Source organism: Dipodomys spectabilis, unplaced genomic scaffold, assembly GCF_019054845.1.
Source record: "Dipodomys spectabilis isolate Male_0828 unplaced genomic scaffold, ASM1905484v1 ptg000081l, whole genome shotgun sequence".
Classification (NCBI taxonomy): Eukaryota; Metazoa; Chordata; class Mammalia; order Rodentia; family Heteromyidae; genus Dipodomys; species Dipodomys spectabilis.
This window is the reverse complement of record NW_024870758.1, coordinates 22,468,668-22,486,956: the sequence shown is the minus strand read 5'-3', so window position 1 is coordinate 22,486,956 and position 18,289 is coordinate 22,468,668. Positions and strand designations below refer to the sequence as shown.

The window sequence follows — 18,289 nt, the reverse complement described above, 5'->3', positions numbered from 1 at the left end:
CTGAGTCCTAAATTATTTCCGGAGTTGACTGGATTTTAGTATTTCCAAAGCTATCACCACTCAGACTTTCCAGCCCAATTACCCAATGAAGGAAGGAAGGGGATAACTTCAATGGACTTTTTGTTAGGGTCCACAAAGGTGCCCCTCTTTGCTACTGGGGGGAGAATAGAATAAGCCTTTCTTTGAATATCTCATTATTGAGGACTCAGGAAGTTCTCGAAGGGGTGAGTGAATGTAAAAGAAATGTCTCAGTATTAAATTTGTTGCTTTAATTTCTTATTACTGTAATCTATTCTCTTTGTTCAGAATGAAATCTTTTTTCTTTTCATCAAATTAAAGATTTTTTTAGGGAGGCGGTGAGATACACTGAGCTGTTTACCACTACCAGTTTCCTTGATGTAAATATGAGGAAGCTGAACCCTTTTAAGATATTGTTTTCTTATTGTCAAATATATTTATTTAACAAAATGGTTATAATTGAGCTGGTAAGCTTGTTCGTAGCCTCCTTCATGGGAAATGTTTGTTTCCTCTGTGGCTAAACTCATTTAAACCTTTTAAAATAGAGACTATAAGTGGGGAATGTTCAACACATGATCAAAAACAGTCCCGTTTGAACAAGGAGAAAACCAGTGTAATAAAGTTCACAGTGGGACTTGGTTGATGTCAACAGTAAGAGTGCTAAATGTGAGTTTCAGAGCCTTCTCCTTTATAAATACAGGTGGATCTCAAGGGTAAAATGAGATGCTACTTCCTCTGTAGAGAAATGAGCAACATGAGAGGCTTATAGGACTGTCAAGTATATAACTTTGACTTTTGAAAAATAGAAACATTAAGAAAAAATAAAACAGTTTAAAAATTAATTTCTACTCCCCCAACGCTGAAAACTGCCTTCTGGAATGACTGCAGCTCCCATGACTTCAGGCTAGCTACTGTAGATAATGATTATTCAAAATAGTCAAAATTACTCAGAACTCATGTCATTCCAAAGCAGTGTAAGACACAGGGTGGGGTAGTTTTCCTAATTCTGAGTGTGACTCACAACAAGAAACATTTTAGAGTAGGGCCTAGTGTGTGTGCAGAACTCACACATAATGTGCCTTGTAACATTTCTTTATTCCTTCTCTTGTCTTAATTGAATTCACTCTCCACGAATGGGTCAAAGCCCATAGTTTCAAAAGGAAACAACTAGTCCTTCTGTCCTGACTACTGACCTGAGGACTTCTGGTATATTTTCCAGAAAAATCTGGCCTAGAATTTGTTGATTTTTTTTTTTCCTCACAACTTTTTTCATCCTCTTTCTTCAAGGCAGTGATTTGACAGGAAGAGGGAAGTTTACATTTGCGCCTTCTCAGCCTTGGTCATAACACTGGAACAGCTGCTGCCTGATTCTAATCAGCTGAATTCGAGCCCTGAGAGCAGGGTATTTCCCAGAGCCAGAGTTAATTCTGTGGCTAAGGCTAATTCTTTGTTATGGGTTAGAGTCGAATGTGGACTTTCTGAGGATAAGGATATTTGGGGGTTGTAGGAAGGAGAGAAGGAATAAGAGGAAAGATTTTACTGTAGTGGTAAAATTCACCTTCAAGAAAAAATTACCTAGCCTGTGGTTTTTACTCAGTGATTATTTTTGGAGAGGTAAATAAAGGGGGGATGAAGATAGGGTTTTCTTTTTTTTTAATTCTTATTTATTTTTTATTGTGAATATACTGTACAGAGGGGTTACAATTACATGGGCAAGATAATGAGTATATTTCTTATCAAGCATTGTAGCCTCCTCCTTTGTTTCCCCTTCCCATTCCTTCCCATCTCTACTCCCCCCCACCAAAGTTGTAAAGTTCGTTTTTGACATGACAACTTGTATTAGCTGCATTTGATTGGTCTTCTGAATCCTGTAACTATACTAGTTGAGAACAACCTAAATCCAAAGATTTGTAGGAAAGTTGTAAAGAAGGAGTAAAGGGAGAAACATACTCACGATGATGCAATTCAGAATTTGATTTTTACTCCACAGAATGCCATATAGAGTTACACTCATGATTTCCTCTCTCATTTCATGTTCTAGTTCATATACTTCACAATTCCAATTTTTACAGAAGGTTAAGATAATTTTTGTCAATCAAATAGTATTGCTGAGTCAGTAAAATTATCTTCTGAAAAGAAAGCATAGAAATCAAACTTTCTTAAGGAAAGTAGCATAGGCCCACAACATCATTGGCCATCTCTTTTTTCCTATGGGATCCTTTCTGCCCTCTGTGCTTGTTGTCATGTGGTAGGATGGATACAGCAACTACACTCATCTCATAGTGAAGCGCCTTCAGGAATATATGTTGCACTCTGTGAGCCAGGACTTGGTCATGTTCACTGTTTTTCACTCTAGTGTCTTAAGACACTGCCAGATATGTAGTGGGTGCTTTATATTGAAATATAAATATAATATAACAAAATATAACTATATTATAAAGAAACATAAATATAAATATATCGAGAATATTATAAGATACAAAGGATTTAACCCAGATTTACATTGAGGTTGTAAATCCCTTCATTATGGTACTTTCCTTGTAGGGAAGACTGTTGAGTCACACAGCAGTTTGGAAGACAGAGTTTTGAAGAAAGAGCAGATCCTAGGCCAGGAAAGGAAGAGCGTTTTAGTCAGCAGAAGAGTGAGCCTAGAGAAGTGACACAGTCATGAGAGGAATTAATTAGGGTGGCTAAGGTGGTATTCTGAAGGCAGGGGACAGTTACTGAAGACCCACGAAGAGCAATTGGTATGTCTTGAAAGAGTTGTGAGATGGAAGTAGATGATGGGTTGTGGCAAGACTATTCGGAAAGGGAATGAGAAAAACTAGTCCTCCCACAATTTTAGGGCAGTCTGACCTACATGTTTCAGTTTCAAAGTCATCCCACCTAATCTCAACTAAATGGTGAAAAACTGAAACAAGCTAGTTCAAAAAGTAGCACTCTATTACAGGTAACTCACAAAAAACAGCAGCAAAACAACAATCTAATAATAATTCCATTGCTGATTTTATTATGAAAACAGAAGTCTGAGCTACTGACTTTTCTAGCAACTTTGGCAAGATATTTAAATCCGTCTTTGCTGGCCCTTTGTTCCTGGGTTGCCATGGAGTGTCAATAAGCCCAGCTCAGAATAACCCAGGCAGTGAAATGAGAGGTACAGCTTGCTCACTGGCATGTTGGCTGGCCAGGTTACATGGTTTGCCTCGCTCCCATCTTGGGAGGCGCACTGGGCAGCTGGTTGTCTTGGCAGCTGTGAAAGGTGTATGTCTCTTGGCTGCCCAGAGTTTGAAACCGAACCAAACTTGCCCATCTCCTGAGCATGTGCAGCTCCCCAATGAGCTGATAGCAACTGAAAATAGCCCACTGAGCACCTGTCCCTTTGTACATCAGCCCCTGACTAGCTGCCATTTAGGACACTGTGGACTCCTTTGGAAAACAGGTGAGGTCTGAGCAGATTTTAATGACTCTTAGGAAGATCTGGGGATTTTGGCTGTCCTTTAAGAAAAAAAAAAAGGAAAGGGAGGGAGGGAAAGAGGAGGAAGGTAGAGGGAGGAAGGCAAAGGAAGAGGCCGACTTCTATGCAGGTCCATTGGCACTTAGTTGATCAGTAGGGCCACAGTGACTGTGTATGTACTGTATCTGTGTATATGCGTTATGCGCCACAAGGCTCAGTATTGTTCTCTTTTCTCACTTAAATATGTTTTCTCTTATGAGGAAAAGTTTTCCTAAAAAACTCTTGGGTGCTAGTCAACCATAGTTTATGCTGCTTTAGATTTTAAAAGGGGAAGCTGTAAGTTAAACTATTTTGTTTTGTATTTTCCCCTGTTCTTTAATTGCTAGTGTGTGTCAGTAGATGGCTTCTTCAAGGTGTCTCCTTTGCTAGATTATTATTTCTCTGTCTTCCAAATGTGGGCACACACAGAATGACAGAACAGAATCACAGCATGTTGGGAGCTGTCTGCTCTCCTTTGGGACTCCTTCCATTTCCTTCTGGGCTTTCATCTCTCCGGCAGGCTTGCCATTGTTGGACGGGTTTGGCACGACAGTGTGGAGGGAAGCAGGCTCTGGAAGGAAATACTTCTTCAGTGACTGGTGGCATTAAAGCTACTATTTAAAAGTGACCCTTCATAGATACTTGGGTTATCTTTAGGCTTGCAGTGATCTGCAGCTACTGGAGCCAGAACGACTCTGCGGTAACTTGCCTGTTGCTCTTGACTGAATTTGTGTTTAGGTATTCTTGCTCCTCAGCCAGTGGCCTTGTAACACATCTCATAGTTAGCCGGCTTTCCGCTGTGGAGATCCAACATTACTGTGGAAAGTGGGAACGGTTCACCATGCTGCTGGATCATGGTGGAGAGATTGTATATTCAAAAAGCCAGTTGTGGCTCACAGCACTCTTTCTACCTGGAACTTCCCTGTGGACTTCACCAAAAAGAATAACTTAAAATGACCCAACTCAGTCTTCTCATGGTTACTGTGGAATCTTTATAACTAATAAGCCAGTTTGCCAATGGGTTGAATCGTTTTTGATCATATTTATTTAGATTGATGGGCAAAGAAGATAATGCAAGGAAATCTCAGGCTATGAAAACTGCTGTAGAGATGCACAAGGGCAGTGTTCATGGGACTGAAGACCTGGGATCTCTTCTTCATTAACATTTCATGGAGTTTTGTACTAGAGAAGGCCTTAAAAAATGAATTGGGAAAGGGGAGTGGCAATATCAGAAGTTCAGAGTCTGGACTGTTTTTTTTTTGCCCTGTTTTAAAGTTTTAATCACTTTGGCCTCATCTAGGATGGAAAGAACAGTGGTCTAGAAATTACCTTGCGTGCTCTGTGCTTCAGGGGTAAGATAGGGTAGGGATCTAGGGAAGGGAATTTATTAACTCAGACTGTTTTCCCCTTTGGTCCTGAGTATCAGCATTGGAGCCTTGTTCAATACTGGTCTGACTTATCTATGTGAGTTGAAAGCTTCTGGAAATGGTGTAAGGGTCTGTGAGGTTTCTGACACATTTGGAGGAGGCCTAGTCTCTAAATCCCATATTTTAGCCCTCTTTGGGCCCCTTGTTAAAAGGGTTTCTGATAAATCTAAATATTTCAATGCCAAACTCGGGGCTGGGGGTGAGGGTGGAACCCGCAGAAGTGTGCCATGTACTCCCTAGCTATCTTAACAGAGGTGGGAAGCATTTAATAGTAAGTTGGCAAACTTTGCCCTTTTTGTACAGCACACAGCTTCCAGCCTCTTCCCATCTCGAACTCTTTCTGTGAACAGAAAATTCATGTCACATCCCCAGATACCTTTCACATCTAAACAAGGAATGGCTTCTCTGAACCATTTATAAGTAAGTCACTGGAATTCTCCTCTTTCTTAGGTTCAAACTCTGTAGACTGGAGCTTTGCTGAGACAAGGATTTTGGCATATTTGGAGAGAAAGTATTTTCTGGCCTATAAAAATATTCCTCAGTAGGTAATTCCCATCAGGCTTTGCAATCATGATTTTTAGTGAAGCGGAAGACAAAAACCACTGTGAAGCAGAGGTTCAAAAGGCTTGGAGACAAAATGAAGAGATGATTGTTTTCCCCTCTAGTACGGAATTGTTTCACATACATGGTAGATACGTGAAAGCAAGTCTTTGCTACATTCAGAGAATCATTAAAAACACAGAAAACACAGGCCAGTATTGTTTTAGATCATTATCCCACAGTGTTCTTTCATCTGTTAGTCACTTGAACACAGACTGAGTTTTTGGCTTTGAAATAGAAGGTGTGGCTGCTGCAATGGGCTTAATTTACAGAGATTTTTTTTTTTTTCTTTCCCAGAGACAAGGAGTCAGCTCAAACAGATGGCACATTTTTTTTCTTTCTCAGCTTCAGCAGTTCAAATGCAGGATGACTTAGGAATCCTTATCACCTTCAGCAAAGCAAGAAGGGGAAAATGATGTAATTCTTTTCTTCCCTATTTTCTGTTGACCTCACCATTGTTTCACTTCTAGGGGGAAAAATGGCACCAAAGATCGAGGTCAGCCTTTCAGCTGCTAAGCAGCCACATCCTGTATGGATCACTCCAGACTGGCTGGCCTTGAAGGCACTTAACTATGTTTTGATGGCCTTGATCACTCTAGCTTCATAGTCACCCAAAAGTCCTCAAACCAGCCAACTAAAGGAAGACCACCCACGGAAGCCCAGATGCTCTATTAATGCATTAACGAGTTCATTGTTTGTATTTTACTTCTGTCTTCTGACAAGTTAAGGGAAGCCTACTGTACCAGAAAAAGTACTAATTTTCCACAGATGGGAGCTCCAAGTAGTGAACAGATGTGCTGGTGCAGCATGCTCGTCTAGGAGGAATGGTTTGCACAGACATGCCGGCCCTGTGACTAAGCCTTGTCTTAAGATGTGTGCTGACATCTGAAAACTTTATGGGACTCGGTCTGTTCAGAATAGCCAGCATCAGGTCTCTTCCCACCTCCAAATCCTTCTTGTGAAGAGAAAATTCATGTCACAGCAAATGTTCATCAAACTTGAACATCTGCCGTTGCAGGGCATTTAACTGTGAGCAGGGCAGGTGCGGTTTGCACCATCATGATGCTTTCCGTCTAGAGCAAAAGGCAGGGTATTCTACAGCCATATGATTATAAACGCTGAGTGTTAACATAGCAGGTGAAATCTGCATGGTTGATGATGGATGGATGGAATCCTGGCAGGGTCACAGGGAAGCATTCAGTCTGAAGGGAGTTCTACATCTTAGTATCCGGAAGTAGGGAAAGCCTTCCAAGAACTTGCAAGTACACAACAGGAGGATGAAGAGTGATGGAAGCCAAAGGGAATCAGATTTGTGTTGCTGAATGAATGGGGATACCATTTTCTCAGGGAACACTGAAAAGGAATATATTTATAGTATGAATTCAAAAATCTTAGAAATTTTGTTATTCTAGTTTATATGCAGTCTTATTTGAATGCTTCTATTCTTTCTCATAACTACTGGAGTATGTTTTCTTTTTGTCTTTACAACTTTACTAAGCATCAGTCTCTGATTAAAAAAAATAATATGGTTTCCCTAATTGAGTGTTTTATATTAGGAGAACATTTGGGCACTTGGTTTATATTGCTCCTGAGTGTATTTCCTGCTCTCTTTCCAGAGGATCAAATGCCCTTCAGTAAGCATTGTGGGCAGACCTTTGTGTTTCTGTCTTAGGAGCAAGCTTGCTGGCAATGACACCTGGCATTGCAAAATCCTTTCTTAAGCCTTTGTTTAATGCCAGAGATCTCAAATGCTTGTAGATTCTGGAGAGGTGCCAAATTGTGCTCTAGGATTAGGAGATGATGGAAGAACTTCCATAATCTATAAACCTAATATAAACTACCATCTCAAATGAGTGAATTGTTTAGACTGTTGGAAGGATGCCAAGGATGTTTGTAGTTCCTTTTTTAGCCTATACAACTTCTGAGCTATTGGACTTTTATAATCGCTGTCTAATTACTGCATTATTATATGTGCTACTTTGGAGTGACTAAAAAAACCTATCAGTTTCTTTTCCTGATCCTAGGATGGATCATAGCCACATTTGCTTGTTTATTTGTAACATTTTCTCATTGGTCTTGTATTAAAGATCTTAGGGGGCAATGTTGGGCTTTTATGCACCATTTAGTGAAACAATCAGTTTAAATGCCTCAAGCATTATAGAGTTCATAGCTGGGTGGGGGTAGATAATCACCTAGTTTGCTAAAATCCTGCTTAAGCATAAATATGATTCTTTTTACTATGAAGTAAGATTATGACCAACTACAGTCTTGAGAAGTCCGTGATGCTCTTTGCTCTGCCACTTCCTCTGCCAGCCTAAGATTAATCTCCAAGTAGGTATGTCCAGATGGTTAGCTGAGTATTGCCCAGAACAAGACAAATCTGTTTAAAGATTTGGTCATGGTGAACTCCTGGGATTCCCAGCCTGCTCCTCTAGCTTGTAGTGCTAACCTAGCCTCCCACCACCCCAGTAGCCTCCCTCTCCTGAAGAGGAGGGAAAGGAGACTAGGAGGAGGAGGAGGCAGCTTCCAGTTGTGGTCAGAGCTTGCTGCTGTTCCTAGCCAGCCCTGCCAGCCTTTTCACACAGCCTTCATTCTGGTGACACAAAGGGCACACCAAGCCAGCCATAACACTGAGTAATTCCGGGAGGTGTCTTCTAGAACAAACAATGTGGGTGAGCAGTGCAGAGAGGGAATACCTCTGGCTTGACATTTAAATGACTAAATTATTTAAAATGAATGTCAATTAGGTGGAGTAGACTTGCTGCCTTCTGCCAGGCCACTTCCTGGTTATTTGCACAGGCAAGTGCAAAGTACTCCATATCAGATATGGTGCTTCCTGTCTGTACTGTGGAAAATCCATCACAGGACATAATTATCCACTCCTCTGTGTGCCTTGATGCATACTGTATTTATGGTCATGGCCCAAGGGATTAGGGATCTGCACATTTTTATGTTAGACCTTTAAAGATACTCCCTACCCACACACCCACCCCACATAAAATATCACAGGCCCACACAAGTTATGTGAGTCCTAAATTTGACAAGTCTGAAAAAAGTGAGTCATGGGCATTGAAGACCTGTGATAGTCCTAAGTATTGTGGATATTAAGATCTGAGAAAGTTCTACTTTGTTTTTAACCTTTGTTGAATTGGTAACCTTAGCTCAAAAAATCCTTTCGTATCTCCTCAAACTAAGCTAATCTTATCAGACGAAATGGCCACAGTGGCATTTCACTAATGAATGTGTCGTGTCAGTCATTCTCATCTCCCTATGAATTTAAGATCTTTATATTTGTGTTTATGTTTTAAAAAGATAAATGCATGAAAGGATGTGCTAATTTGTTTTATGGAAATGTACCAATTAAAAAGATGAAATGTTGGATGAAGAGCAGAAAAGAAGTTCAGGTTTTATACTTCCCCATTCCTAAACACTGGACTCACTCAGCTCATGGGTCCTCCATATCAGAGAGTGTGTGTTAATTATTACATATCGAACAGCCTTTGCCTTTTTCTTTGTCCTAGGTATGATGAGTATGATTTGCAACTTCTGGTTCCTTTTATATTTGACTGAAAATAATTACTAACTGGGAAGTAGTCAGTCCTTGGTTTTGTTATACAAAACTATAAGGAAGATGTAGACAATTGAAGGAGAATATTTGATAACAAGTCTCAGTTTATGACCCCATAGGTTTAAGATCTGGTCAAAGTCAATGTTACCTGTTGCCTGTGTATGCCGCAGAGGGGTGTGTGTAAGAGCTGAATTTCATTAAGTACTGTAAATTATGAGAGGCTTCTCACTTTTGGCGAGGTTCTTTTTTTTTTTTTTTTGTCAATCATGGGGCTTGAACTCTGGGCCTGGGTGCTGTCTCTCAGCTTTTCAGCTCAAGGCTGACACTATACCACTTAAGCCACAGCACCACTTCCAGTTTTCCAGTGGTTTATTGGAGATAAGAGTCTCATGACCTTTCTGCCCAGGTTGGCTTTGAACCGCAATCCTCAGATCTCAGCCTCCTGAGTAGCTAGGATTATTAGGCGTGAGCCAGGGGCGCCCGGCTTGGCAAGGTTCTTTTCATCCTGTCAAAGACATGAGACCTAGGGAAAGCAATGTTTCTTTCTAGACTTTTGGATTTAGACTTTAAGTTTGGGCTGGATCTTTATGCTGAGAGAATATAAGAGAAAGTATTATTTTAATATTTTAATTAAAACCACAGAGTATCATTAATTTTTTGGTATTGTGGACCATTCATTTCTTTCTCTGTTCTTGGAGGCACTATAAGTCATACCCCTGGGTACCCATGTTTAGCATGTACTGCGTCACTAAGGTATACATACTCCCAGCCTTTCGGTTATTTCTAAAACATCATTGATCAATGGATTCTTTATATATAATCTGCAGTTGTTTGGAGTTATAGTTCCTAGTAGATCTTATGTGCAAGGAGTCAAGTAAATTATATTCTTAGGCGTTGTCCATCTATGAACAGCTACTTCTCTGTTTTGTATATATGTACCTTTGTATGTACGGATCTATGGATGTATTTGCATTACTAGAGTTAAACATGTTCACAGCTAGTGCTCTACCACTTGAGCCATGTCTTTAGCCCTGCTTTTTTTAGGGAGTCTCACAGACTTTTCTGACTGGGCTGGTCTTAAGCTATGATTCTCTGGATTTCAGCCTCCTAAGTAGTTAGGATCATTTATATCTTGGATATACATAAATTAAAAAATATGTAGTTTTAAAGTACAAAATATTATATTTCAATATGTAAAGTGATAATTAAAATGTAAATGATTTAGTTTTTGCATTATTTGCTTTATTTCACAGTTTGAAAAAGAGTCATTTATTTCTGTGTTTATTTGTACTGTAGATCACAAACAAATCAATATGACACTTATTAACTCTCCCTTTCACCTCACCCATCTATTTCCTTCCAAAGAACCATCATGTATTGGGCGGCATAGTTGGCAGCCCTCAGCCCAGTTTCATGACATTCAAGAGTGGTAAGCATGTCTAGACTCCTTAGGAATATTATCTTTCAGCTCTCTTTTGGCAAGTGTAAACTTTTCGCCGGATTATGTCAGCAGATATATATGTTTCATATCCTCATAGAAATAGGTGGCTGCTGGGATTTCTGTTGGATTTTTCTAGGCAGGGAAAAATAAAGGCTATATCTTACTCATTAAAATTTTTACTCATTAAAAATGTTTAAGGGCTTTTCATTCTCATGGGTAAGACTGGTGACACACATAGCACTGTCAGTGGCTATTTTGGATTTTCTGCTTTCAGGCATGCCTTTGCTTTTGGATGAGCCCCTTGTGGCTTTCAAAAGAACTAGCAAGTCAATTATAAATAGAAGGCTGTGTCTGTGTGTCTGCATGCACTTACTCTATGTGATGAGGCACCCACATGACAGTGGGCAGTGAACTATTTTTTCACTTCTTTGAAAAGGGAAGACGAAAGATTAAGAACACTCTTCTCTGTTTGAGATAACCCACATCTCCACACACCCACACAAACCTGTGTAAATGAACTTGACATTTTCAAAGGCCTCACCTTAAGGTCTTCTCTTGAAAGCACAGCCATCTGACCTGTTATTTTAAGAAAGAAGCAGTTTATCTCACACATCCACTGCCAGGGGTTCAAGGATCAGCAAGCAGCCTGTCTGTGGCACAGACCTCTGGAGGAGCTCTGAATGCTCTATTTCCTTATACGAACAGTGCTTCAATGACAGTGGCCTTGGCTAACTGATCACTGGTCTCCAGTCTGTACTGCTTCGGTTCTGTCTTCACTTTCCTTCCCTACTGGTGTAAACTGTTGAAGCCAGCAAGTCTATACTAGTCAATCCAGCAAGGGAAGGGAAAGAAAATGGCAAATAAATGTTTTCAGAAAGTGTCAGTTGGGAGGTCTGTTTTCTATGCTTCCTTATAATATGTTTCTGTTTCTTTGTTGGATCTTTGACTTGGTAGGTTCCTTTGCTCTTACCTGTTACTTTATTGCAGGAACTTGGCTTGCTCTGTTCTGCTTGTGTCCTCATTGTGTGTATTTGGTGCCATTTTCTCCCCTTGCTAGATGAAAATGAATGAATGAATGGATTATTTTGAAGGGATTTGAATTCAAGGATTGGTATCAGGTGGGCTTGAGCCATACCTTCCTCTGGCCTCTGTTTGAAAATCTGTAAGCAGCTATTAATTCCAATTTGGCTCAACATAAAATCCTGAGAATCTACTATTGAAAACTTAGTGTAGTCATCTCTGGCCGGAAATATTCCGAACAGATTTGTAGCTATAGATTATTAATTATGAAAACTCTGATTATATAAATGTATTTCTGAAGTGGTTAGGTTCTAAAGCAGAGTGTCAGTCTGTATTGTTGGGTTCACTAGTTGTACAGAGCTGACAGAAACTGTTTTAGGAGTTGTTTTAGTTATAGAGTAAAGGTGATGAACATTTTGTTGCAATAGATGCAACAAAATTTGTATGCAGGAGTTGGGATGGAAGAGCCAACCATCTGAAGGTAATGTAAACACCACAGCAGAAGCAGCTCATAGTCTCTGTAGAGAGATGATGACCAGCTTTGGGCCAACTGTGAGATAAAAGAGAGTACATAGCATATGCAAAATGTATTCATTAGTTGAGAGGCGATGATTATTTGTTGATTGGTCAAGGGACAGCATCAAAGAATGTGGACATGGCCAGCAGTCATGGTTTTTGGCTTGGAATGTGGTTAAGGTGGGCCTGGAGAGATGCTGGCTTTTTTTTTCTCTCCATGGGGCTGAAACTTGCCCAAGTGATGTTTTCCCCTTCCTTTCTCTCCTTTGCAGATGAAAATCCCAAGGCCAGCCCCAAACTTTACATGTGTGTGTGTGAAGGCCTCTCCTGTGGGAATGAGGACCACTGTGAAGGCCAGCAGTGCTTTTCCTCACTGAGCATCAACGATGGCTTCCATGTCTACCAGAAGGGCTGCTTTCAGGTGTACGAACAGGGGAAGATGACCTGTAAGACCCCCACCTTCACCTGGCCAAGCCGTGGAGTGCTGCAAGGGGACTGGTGTAACAGGAACATCACTGCCCAGCTGCCCACGAAAGGTTTCCATGGCCTCTTCTAGTTCTAGATTGTTGGGGCTTTGTTAGTGTTGTCTTCAGTCTGTTTGGGTTTAAAGGTGTACTCAACCACAAGGCTTTCCCCCTCCTGTCTGAATCCGATTCAGTGAGCCACATGGAAGGTTCGTGTAGGTGAGGAAGAAAAGGTCAAATCTTTCAGAATCTAAAGTAGGATGGACATTTTAGGGAAGGTATAATTTACTTTGGAGACAGATTGACAGACTAGTAGTTCTCTTTAGTTGGCTGAAAACCAAGTATATGGCTCCCCACATCACTTTCTGTTAAGAGGTTGTGATGTCTCTCAAGAGTTCTGAAATAATCCTGCTTAGTAATATATGTCTCTAGGTCACACATGTAAGGGCAAAAGTAGAATGTAGGTTGGTTCCCAAATGGACTGCCTTTCTTTCTTTATGTAGAAAAAGACAAGGCTTACCAACCTCTTTTCCCTGAATCCTTTAGTCCAGTGAGAGATCACATGAACCCTGCATGGAATCTTCTTCCTTGTGTGTTTACTATATATTCCATACCCTCTGGAAATCTCTCCTCCTCGAAAAGTGGTTCCCTGTAAAATGAACTGTAAATTGCTATCTCAAGTCCCTGCAAAGACGAATACAGACACACTGTAAGCCAAAATTACTCTCTTAATATGGAGTACACTTTTAATAGGTATAATTATTTAATTTTGTACTCATAAAAGAAAAAAAAAGCAGAATAAGAGAGGCCATGAGGAGCACTCACTGACAGAACTGGCAGGGAGGAGGCAGAAAAAACCGAAAAGCTAATAGAAGAGCACGTTATAGAGATTTTAATGTTAAAGATAGAAAAGGTTACATTCTGATTAGGAAATATGATTGACTAATGCAAGGTTTGAAAAAGATCAAATACTTAAATGGTTAAGACTAAAAAGGAACTTCCTTGTGCTTTGTGAGTTAGATTTTTATCAGCAGGGTAGGTGGACATGAAGAAATGTCTGCTTTCATATGAAGATTAGCATGTCAACAATAGGAAAGACCTCATATGCAGGACACTGCTAGACTCAGTTGTAACAAATGATATTTTCTTTAGAGAATTTCTCAGGTGAGAGGCTATGTCTATAATTTAATACTGAGTTTAATTGCTTTTATACTTTATCATCGAAATGACATGTACCATAGAGTGCCAGGTATGTCAAGTCTTGGAAAATTAAAGAAATTTAGTATAAAGAACTTTCAGAGTGGATTGCTAAAGGGGGCAGGAACATTGAGACAGGTAAAGCAGGTTGTAGAGAACAGGGCTTTGAGACAGAATATTGTGAAGGGGGCTGCAATTCCCAGGTATTTATTGTTTGGGGATCCTTGATTATAGGCCATGGTTATAGACTGTCCCTGTCCAAGTAGTTTTGATTTAGTTTGATTAGGTCACTAGACAAGCAGAAAGCCTTTGTGTGTATGTGTGTGTGTGTGTGTGTGCGTGCGTGCGTGCGTGCGTGCGTGCGTGCGTGTGCATGCGCGTCTCCTGGGCGCTGTCCCTGAGCTTTTCTGCTCAAAGCTAGTGTTCTACCACTTGAGCTGTAGCTCTACTTCTAGCATTTTGGTGGCTTTTTGGAGATGAGCTTCACAGACTTTCCTGCCCAGGCTGATTTTGAATCTTGATCCCTAGATTTTAGTCTCCTGAGTAGCTAGGATTACAGGTGTAAGCCACCAGCACCCAGCAGCTTTTGAGAATATATACACACAAATGTTACCATGAAGTGTTTGAGTGAATGCACCAGGGTTTGAATGGGTCATCCACTAAATTTGAACAAGGGAGGGAACCAGTGAATAACTCTGTGAGTGAGTGAATGCATAAATAAGTGAATAGGTTACTATATAGAAATTACGATGTAAAAAGATCAGCGAGAATTCAGCATTAGCTATCCAGTGCATATTAAAAAGTGAACAAAAAAATGGGGCAATTGGGTTTTAATATAGACATGCTTTTTTTCATAGGATTATAGCATAGTGTCTGTGAAGGCTGGATAGAAAACATCTTTTTATCTCAAATCAATTTAATAAGAGTGATATCAAGATTTGTAATGTACTATGTACTTTAAAAGCACTTTCACATACATGCATTAATACAATCGAACTTCAGTAGTATTTTTCAAATTCTAGTTCTATCTAATTGAGTAAGTTTAAATGGCTGGGCCGTTGGCCAGGTTTTAGGAAGTATTTTTAACACTTTGTAACTAGTGAGACTATGTGATCAGGATTAGAAGCTGCTTGTTAGGATGTTGATTATGCTAAATAACAAGCAAACAGTGATCCTGACAGCCAATTACTCTTTTCTTTTCTCCAGGGAAATCCTTCCCTGGATCGCAGAATTTCCACTTGGAGGTCGGCCTCATTATTCTCTCTGTGGTGTTTGCAATATGCCTTCTAGCATGCCTACTGGAGTGGCTCTCCGAAAATTTAAAAGGCGCAACCAAGAGCGCCTTAATCCCAGAGATGTGGAGTATGGTACCATCGAAGGGCTCATCACCACCAATGTTGGAGACAGCACTTTAGCAGTGAGTGTGTAACCCCACAGGGAATCCTCAGATAGCAAAAATGGCTGAAAATACTTTCTTTCTCTGGCCAACAGTGCATGGACAGTGCATGTAGGAGCTATTGGTCACCCACTCCTAATGCTTGTTCAGTCTCCATTTCAGACAGACATTGAAGGAAGTGGGGAGAAGAAGATGAGTTGTTTTAATAGATTCTTGGTAGTTACTTTTCTTTTGGAAATAAAGAAAAGGGGATAGAGAATGATTACCTGCAACTTTGGAGGGTTGTATACAATTGGTGGTATTCAACTGCTTCATTTCATTTTTAGGGATCCTCCCTGCCTCTCCCTCCCCCTCCCCCCCCCCCCCCCCCCCCCCCCGCCCCATAGCTTTTTAAAAGAAAACATTATGCTGGGCTCTGGTGGCTCATAGCTGTTAGCTACTGAGCAAGTTGAGATTTGAGGATTGTGGTTCAAAGCCAGCCTGGGCAAGAAAGTCTATGAGAATCCTATCTCCACCTAACTACCAATAAAGCTAAAAAATGGGATTGTGAAGTGGTAAAGCATTAGCCTTGAGCACAAAAACTCAGGGACAGTCTCTAGACCCTGAGTTCAAGTTCCAGGACTGGCACCAAGTAAAGGAAGGAAGGAAGGAAGCAAGCAAGCAAGTATGCCAGCCAAGAAGGAAGGATCTTTTATATAATAGTAAAAATCTATACCCTTTCTTGATTATTTCAGCACCCTATAATTTAATGCTTAAAAAATACTTGACATCCAATTAGCTATTAAATTTTTTGTGCTCCTGGGCTGCCCCCTTGTGGAGATCAGTCATTTGATTGAGCCAGTGCTGTCCAGCAGTAATTTGTATACCAGCTATATAATTTGAAATTTCCAAAGAAGCTAAAACAAAACATAACACAAAGCATAAATAAAGTGAAACAAGAATGGTTAATTTTAACAATATATACAATTCAGAATATACAATTTTTTAAATCATTTCAACATATTGCCAATAAAAATTAGAGGTATTTTACAATCTTTTGAGGTTTTTTCAAAAAGAGTATATTACATTTGCACCATATATTATTTCAAGATAACTGCACTTTACTTATTTAACATGCAAACCACTATATTGATACATTTAAAAATCATTCTCCTGCCCAAGCATGGTGGTGCATGCCTGGTAATCTCAGCACTTAAGAGGTAGAGACAGAAGGGTCATGAATTTGATGTCAGCTTAAACTATGTATAGCAAGATGCTGTCTCAGAAAACAAAATCAAAACTATGCAAAAAACTCATTTTAGCATATCTTAAAATGATGACATCACGTTAAAAGTGATTGCTTTCTTTTAGGTATTTAAAATTTTTGTTTTGTTAAGTGTTAATTAAAAAAAAACTTTACACTTTAGGAAAAGGAGAGATTACATACAAATAAAGTTGCATTAAAATACAGAAGAATAAAAATCAAATCCTGCATGGATATGACCTGGATCTCTGAGAAAGTTAAAGTTTTGTGAATGTTAAGAGAGGTATAAGAGACACAAATGCCAAATTGATGATCTCCTTGTCAACCTGATGATATAGAGACAATCAAGGTCATGTCTTTATAATGTGTTTCAATGGTAATGCTGTGCTACAGATCATCTAAAATCGTCTTGTATTAAGTCACTTTCCTTTTTGCTAAAGAAGATGCCTTCTTGCTGGTGGCTTTTTGTAGCTTAGGTGTTCACCTGGGTAGGACCTACCTCTAGGGAGCTTGTCAGCACATTCAATGGTTGGTTCAGGCTGGGAAACATTTGTTCCTGCTGTCTGCCCTATCATTGGGCCATTAGTCATTTTGTATGAAGAAGACACATATAAATGTGTTTGTTTTTTTCTACTTACTGAAGTTTGATGTCATGGAACTGGGAGGGTAAGGACAGACACACCATTTTAGAAACGGAAAAATATAATTATTTTGTTTGAAGTTTACTCATCAGTGGATTCCAAGCTTTAAGGAAAACTAAATGAGTTTATTTAGGAAGATCTGAGGATAAATCCTGACAAAGGTTTAGCAAAGCAAGACCCTAAAATAGATTAGGCAGAACTTTCTGCTTCAGAGCTGCTAACATAACTAATTGCCATGGGTAATCATTGAAATATCTAGTGTAAATTACCATTTAAATAGTTTCTAGGATTTTGAAAGAGGAGCAAGTTCATGTGCCAAAACAGTAAGCTCTGAGTCACATGATGCTGTATCATGACTTAGTAACACATTAAGGAATGCAGTTCTTAAAGCAAATTGTCATTGTTAGTCTATATACTTGTTTATTTAAGCACGATGCTCATCAGTATGATTCCACAAAACATTGCCATTCCCTTACTCCTTGACTACACTTTGAGACCCAGGAGTTGATGGCGATGTTTGCGACTCTTCGGTTAACTTTGTTTTTTCTCTAAAACCCTGGACTGAGTTTGGAGCCAAAATTATACATTATGAAAAGCTACACATTTAAGTTTAACAGGTTAATTTGCAGAATTATTTTTCTCATAAAGAAATTGAATGTATGAGGGAGAAAAACAGCAAGAGAGCGAATGATTAGGAGGTATAGACTATTTCATCTACATTCATTTTCTTGTTGATTATCCCTTTTATGGTTTGTAAAGGTTCTGAATTTCTTCCTGTGGATGCTCAGCTTTTGGTAATTCTGCTATCAACAGTATTTTGCACTAGGGCTAAAAGAAAGTGAAGGAAGATTAAATTCATAGAATCAACATCTTACTTTAATAGGACAGCTAACATGAATGAGAGAGGAAGAGTACCACAGCATTGCCACCGACACCACAAGCACAGTATTGTTTATTATACAAAGTTGCTGCATGATACCAAAAGACTTTGTATTCTTGGCTTACGCTCAGAGTAAAAAGGGAAGTTTAATGAATAAATTAGCTGGGATTCTTTTTTTTTTTTTTTTCAGTGTGTTCATTTGTAGAAGTCACTTTGGGACTCTATTTTTATGTTTTTAATGAAACTCATAACTTTATTTTTTCCATTTGTACTTGTGAGTAATTTGTATTAAAAAATGACAAATAGACGTTAACTTAGTGACCCTTTTGCTCTTCATCTCCCTAAAAGACAATCTCCATCCAGGGAACCCGTCCCTGCTGAGTGT

General features: G+C 39.5%; 1 protein-coding gene across 1 annotated transcript in view; it reads left to right on the top strand.

Annotated features, from left to right (window-relative positions):
* Nucleotides 1-18,289, top strand: part of Acvr1 (activin A receptor type 1) — a 121,448-nt gene that overhangs the window by 73,304 nt on the left and 29,855 nt on the right. Inside the window, 5 exon segments of the mRNA XM_042683502.1 lie at nucleotides 12,356-12,537; nucleotides 12,539-12,569; nucleotides 12,572-12,619; nucleotides 14,951-15,040; nucleotides 15,043-15,161. Coding sequence (XP_042539436.1) covers nucleotides 12,356-12,537; nucleotides 12,539-12,569; nucleotides 12,572-12,619; nucleotides 14,951-15,040; nucleotides 15,043-15,161 — 470 coding nt within the window.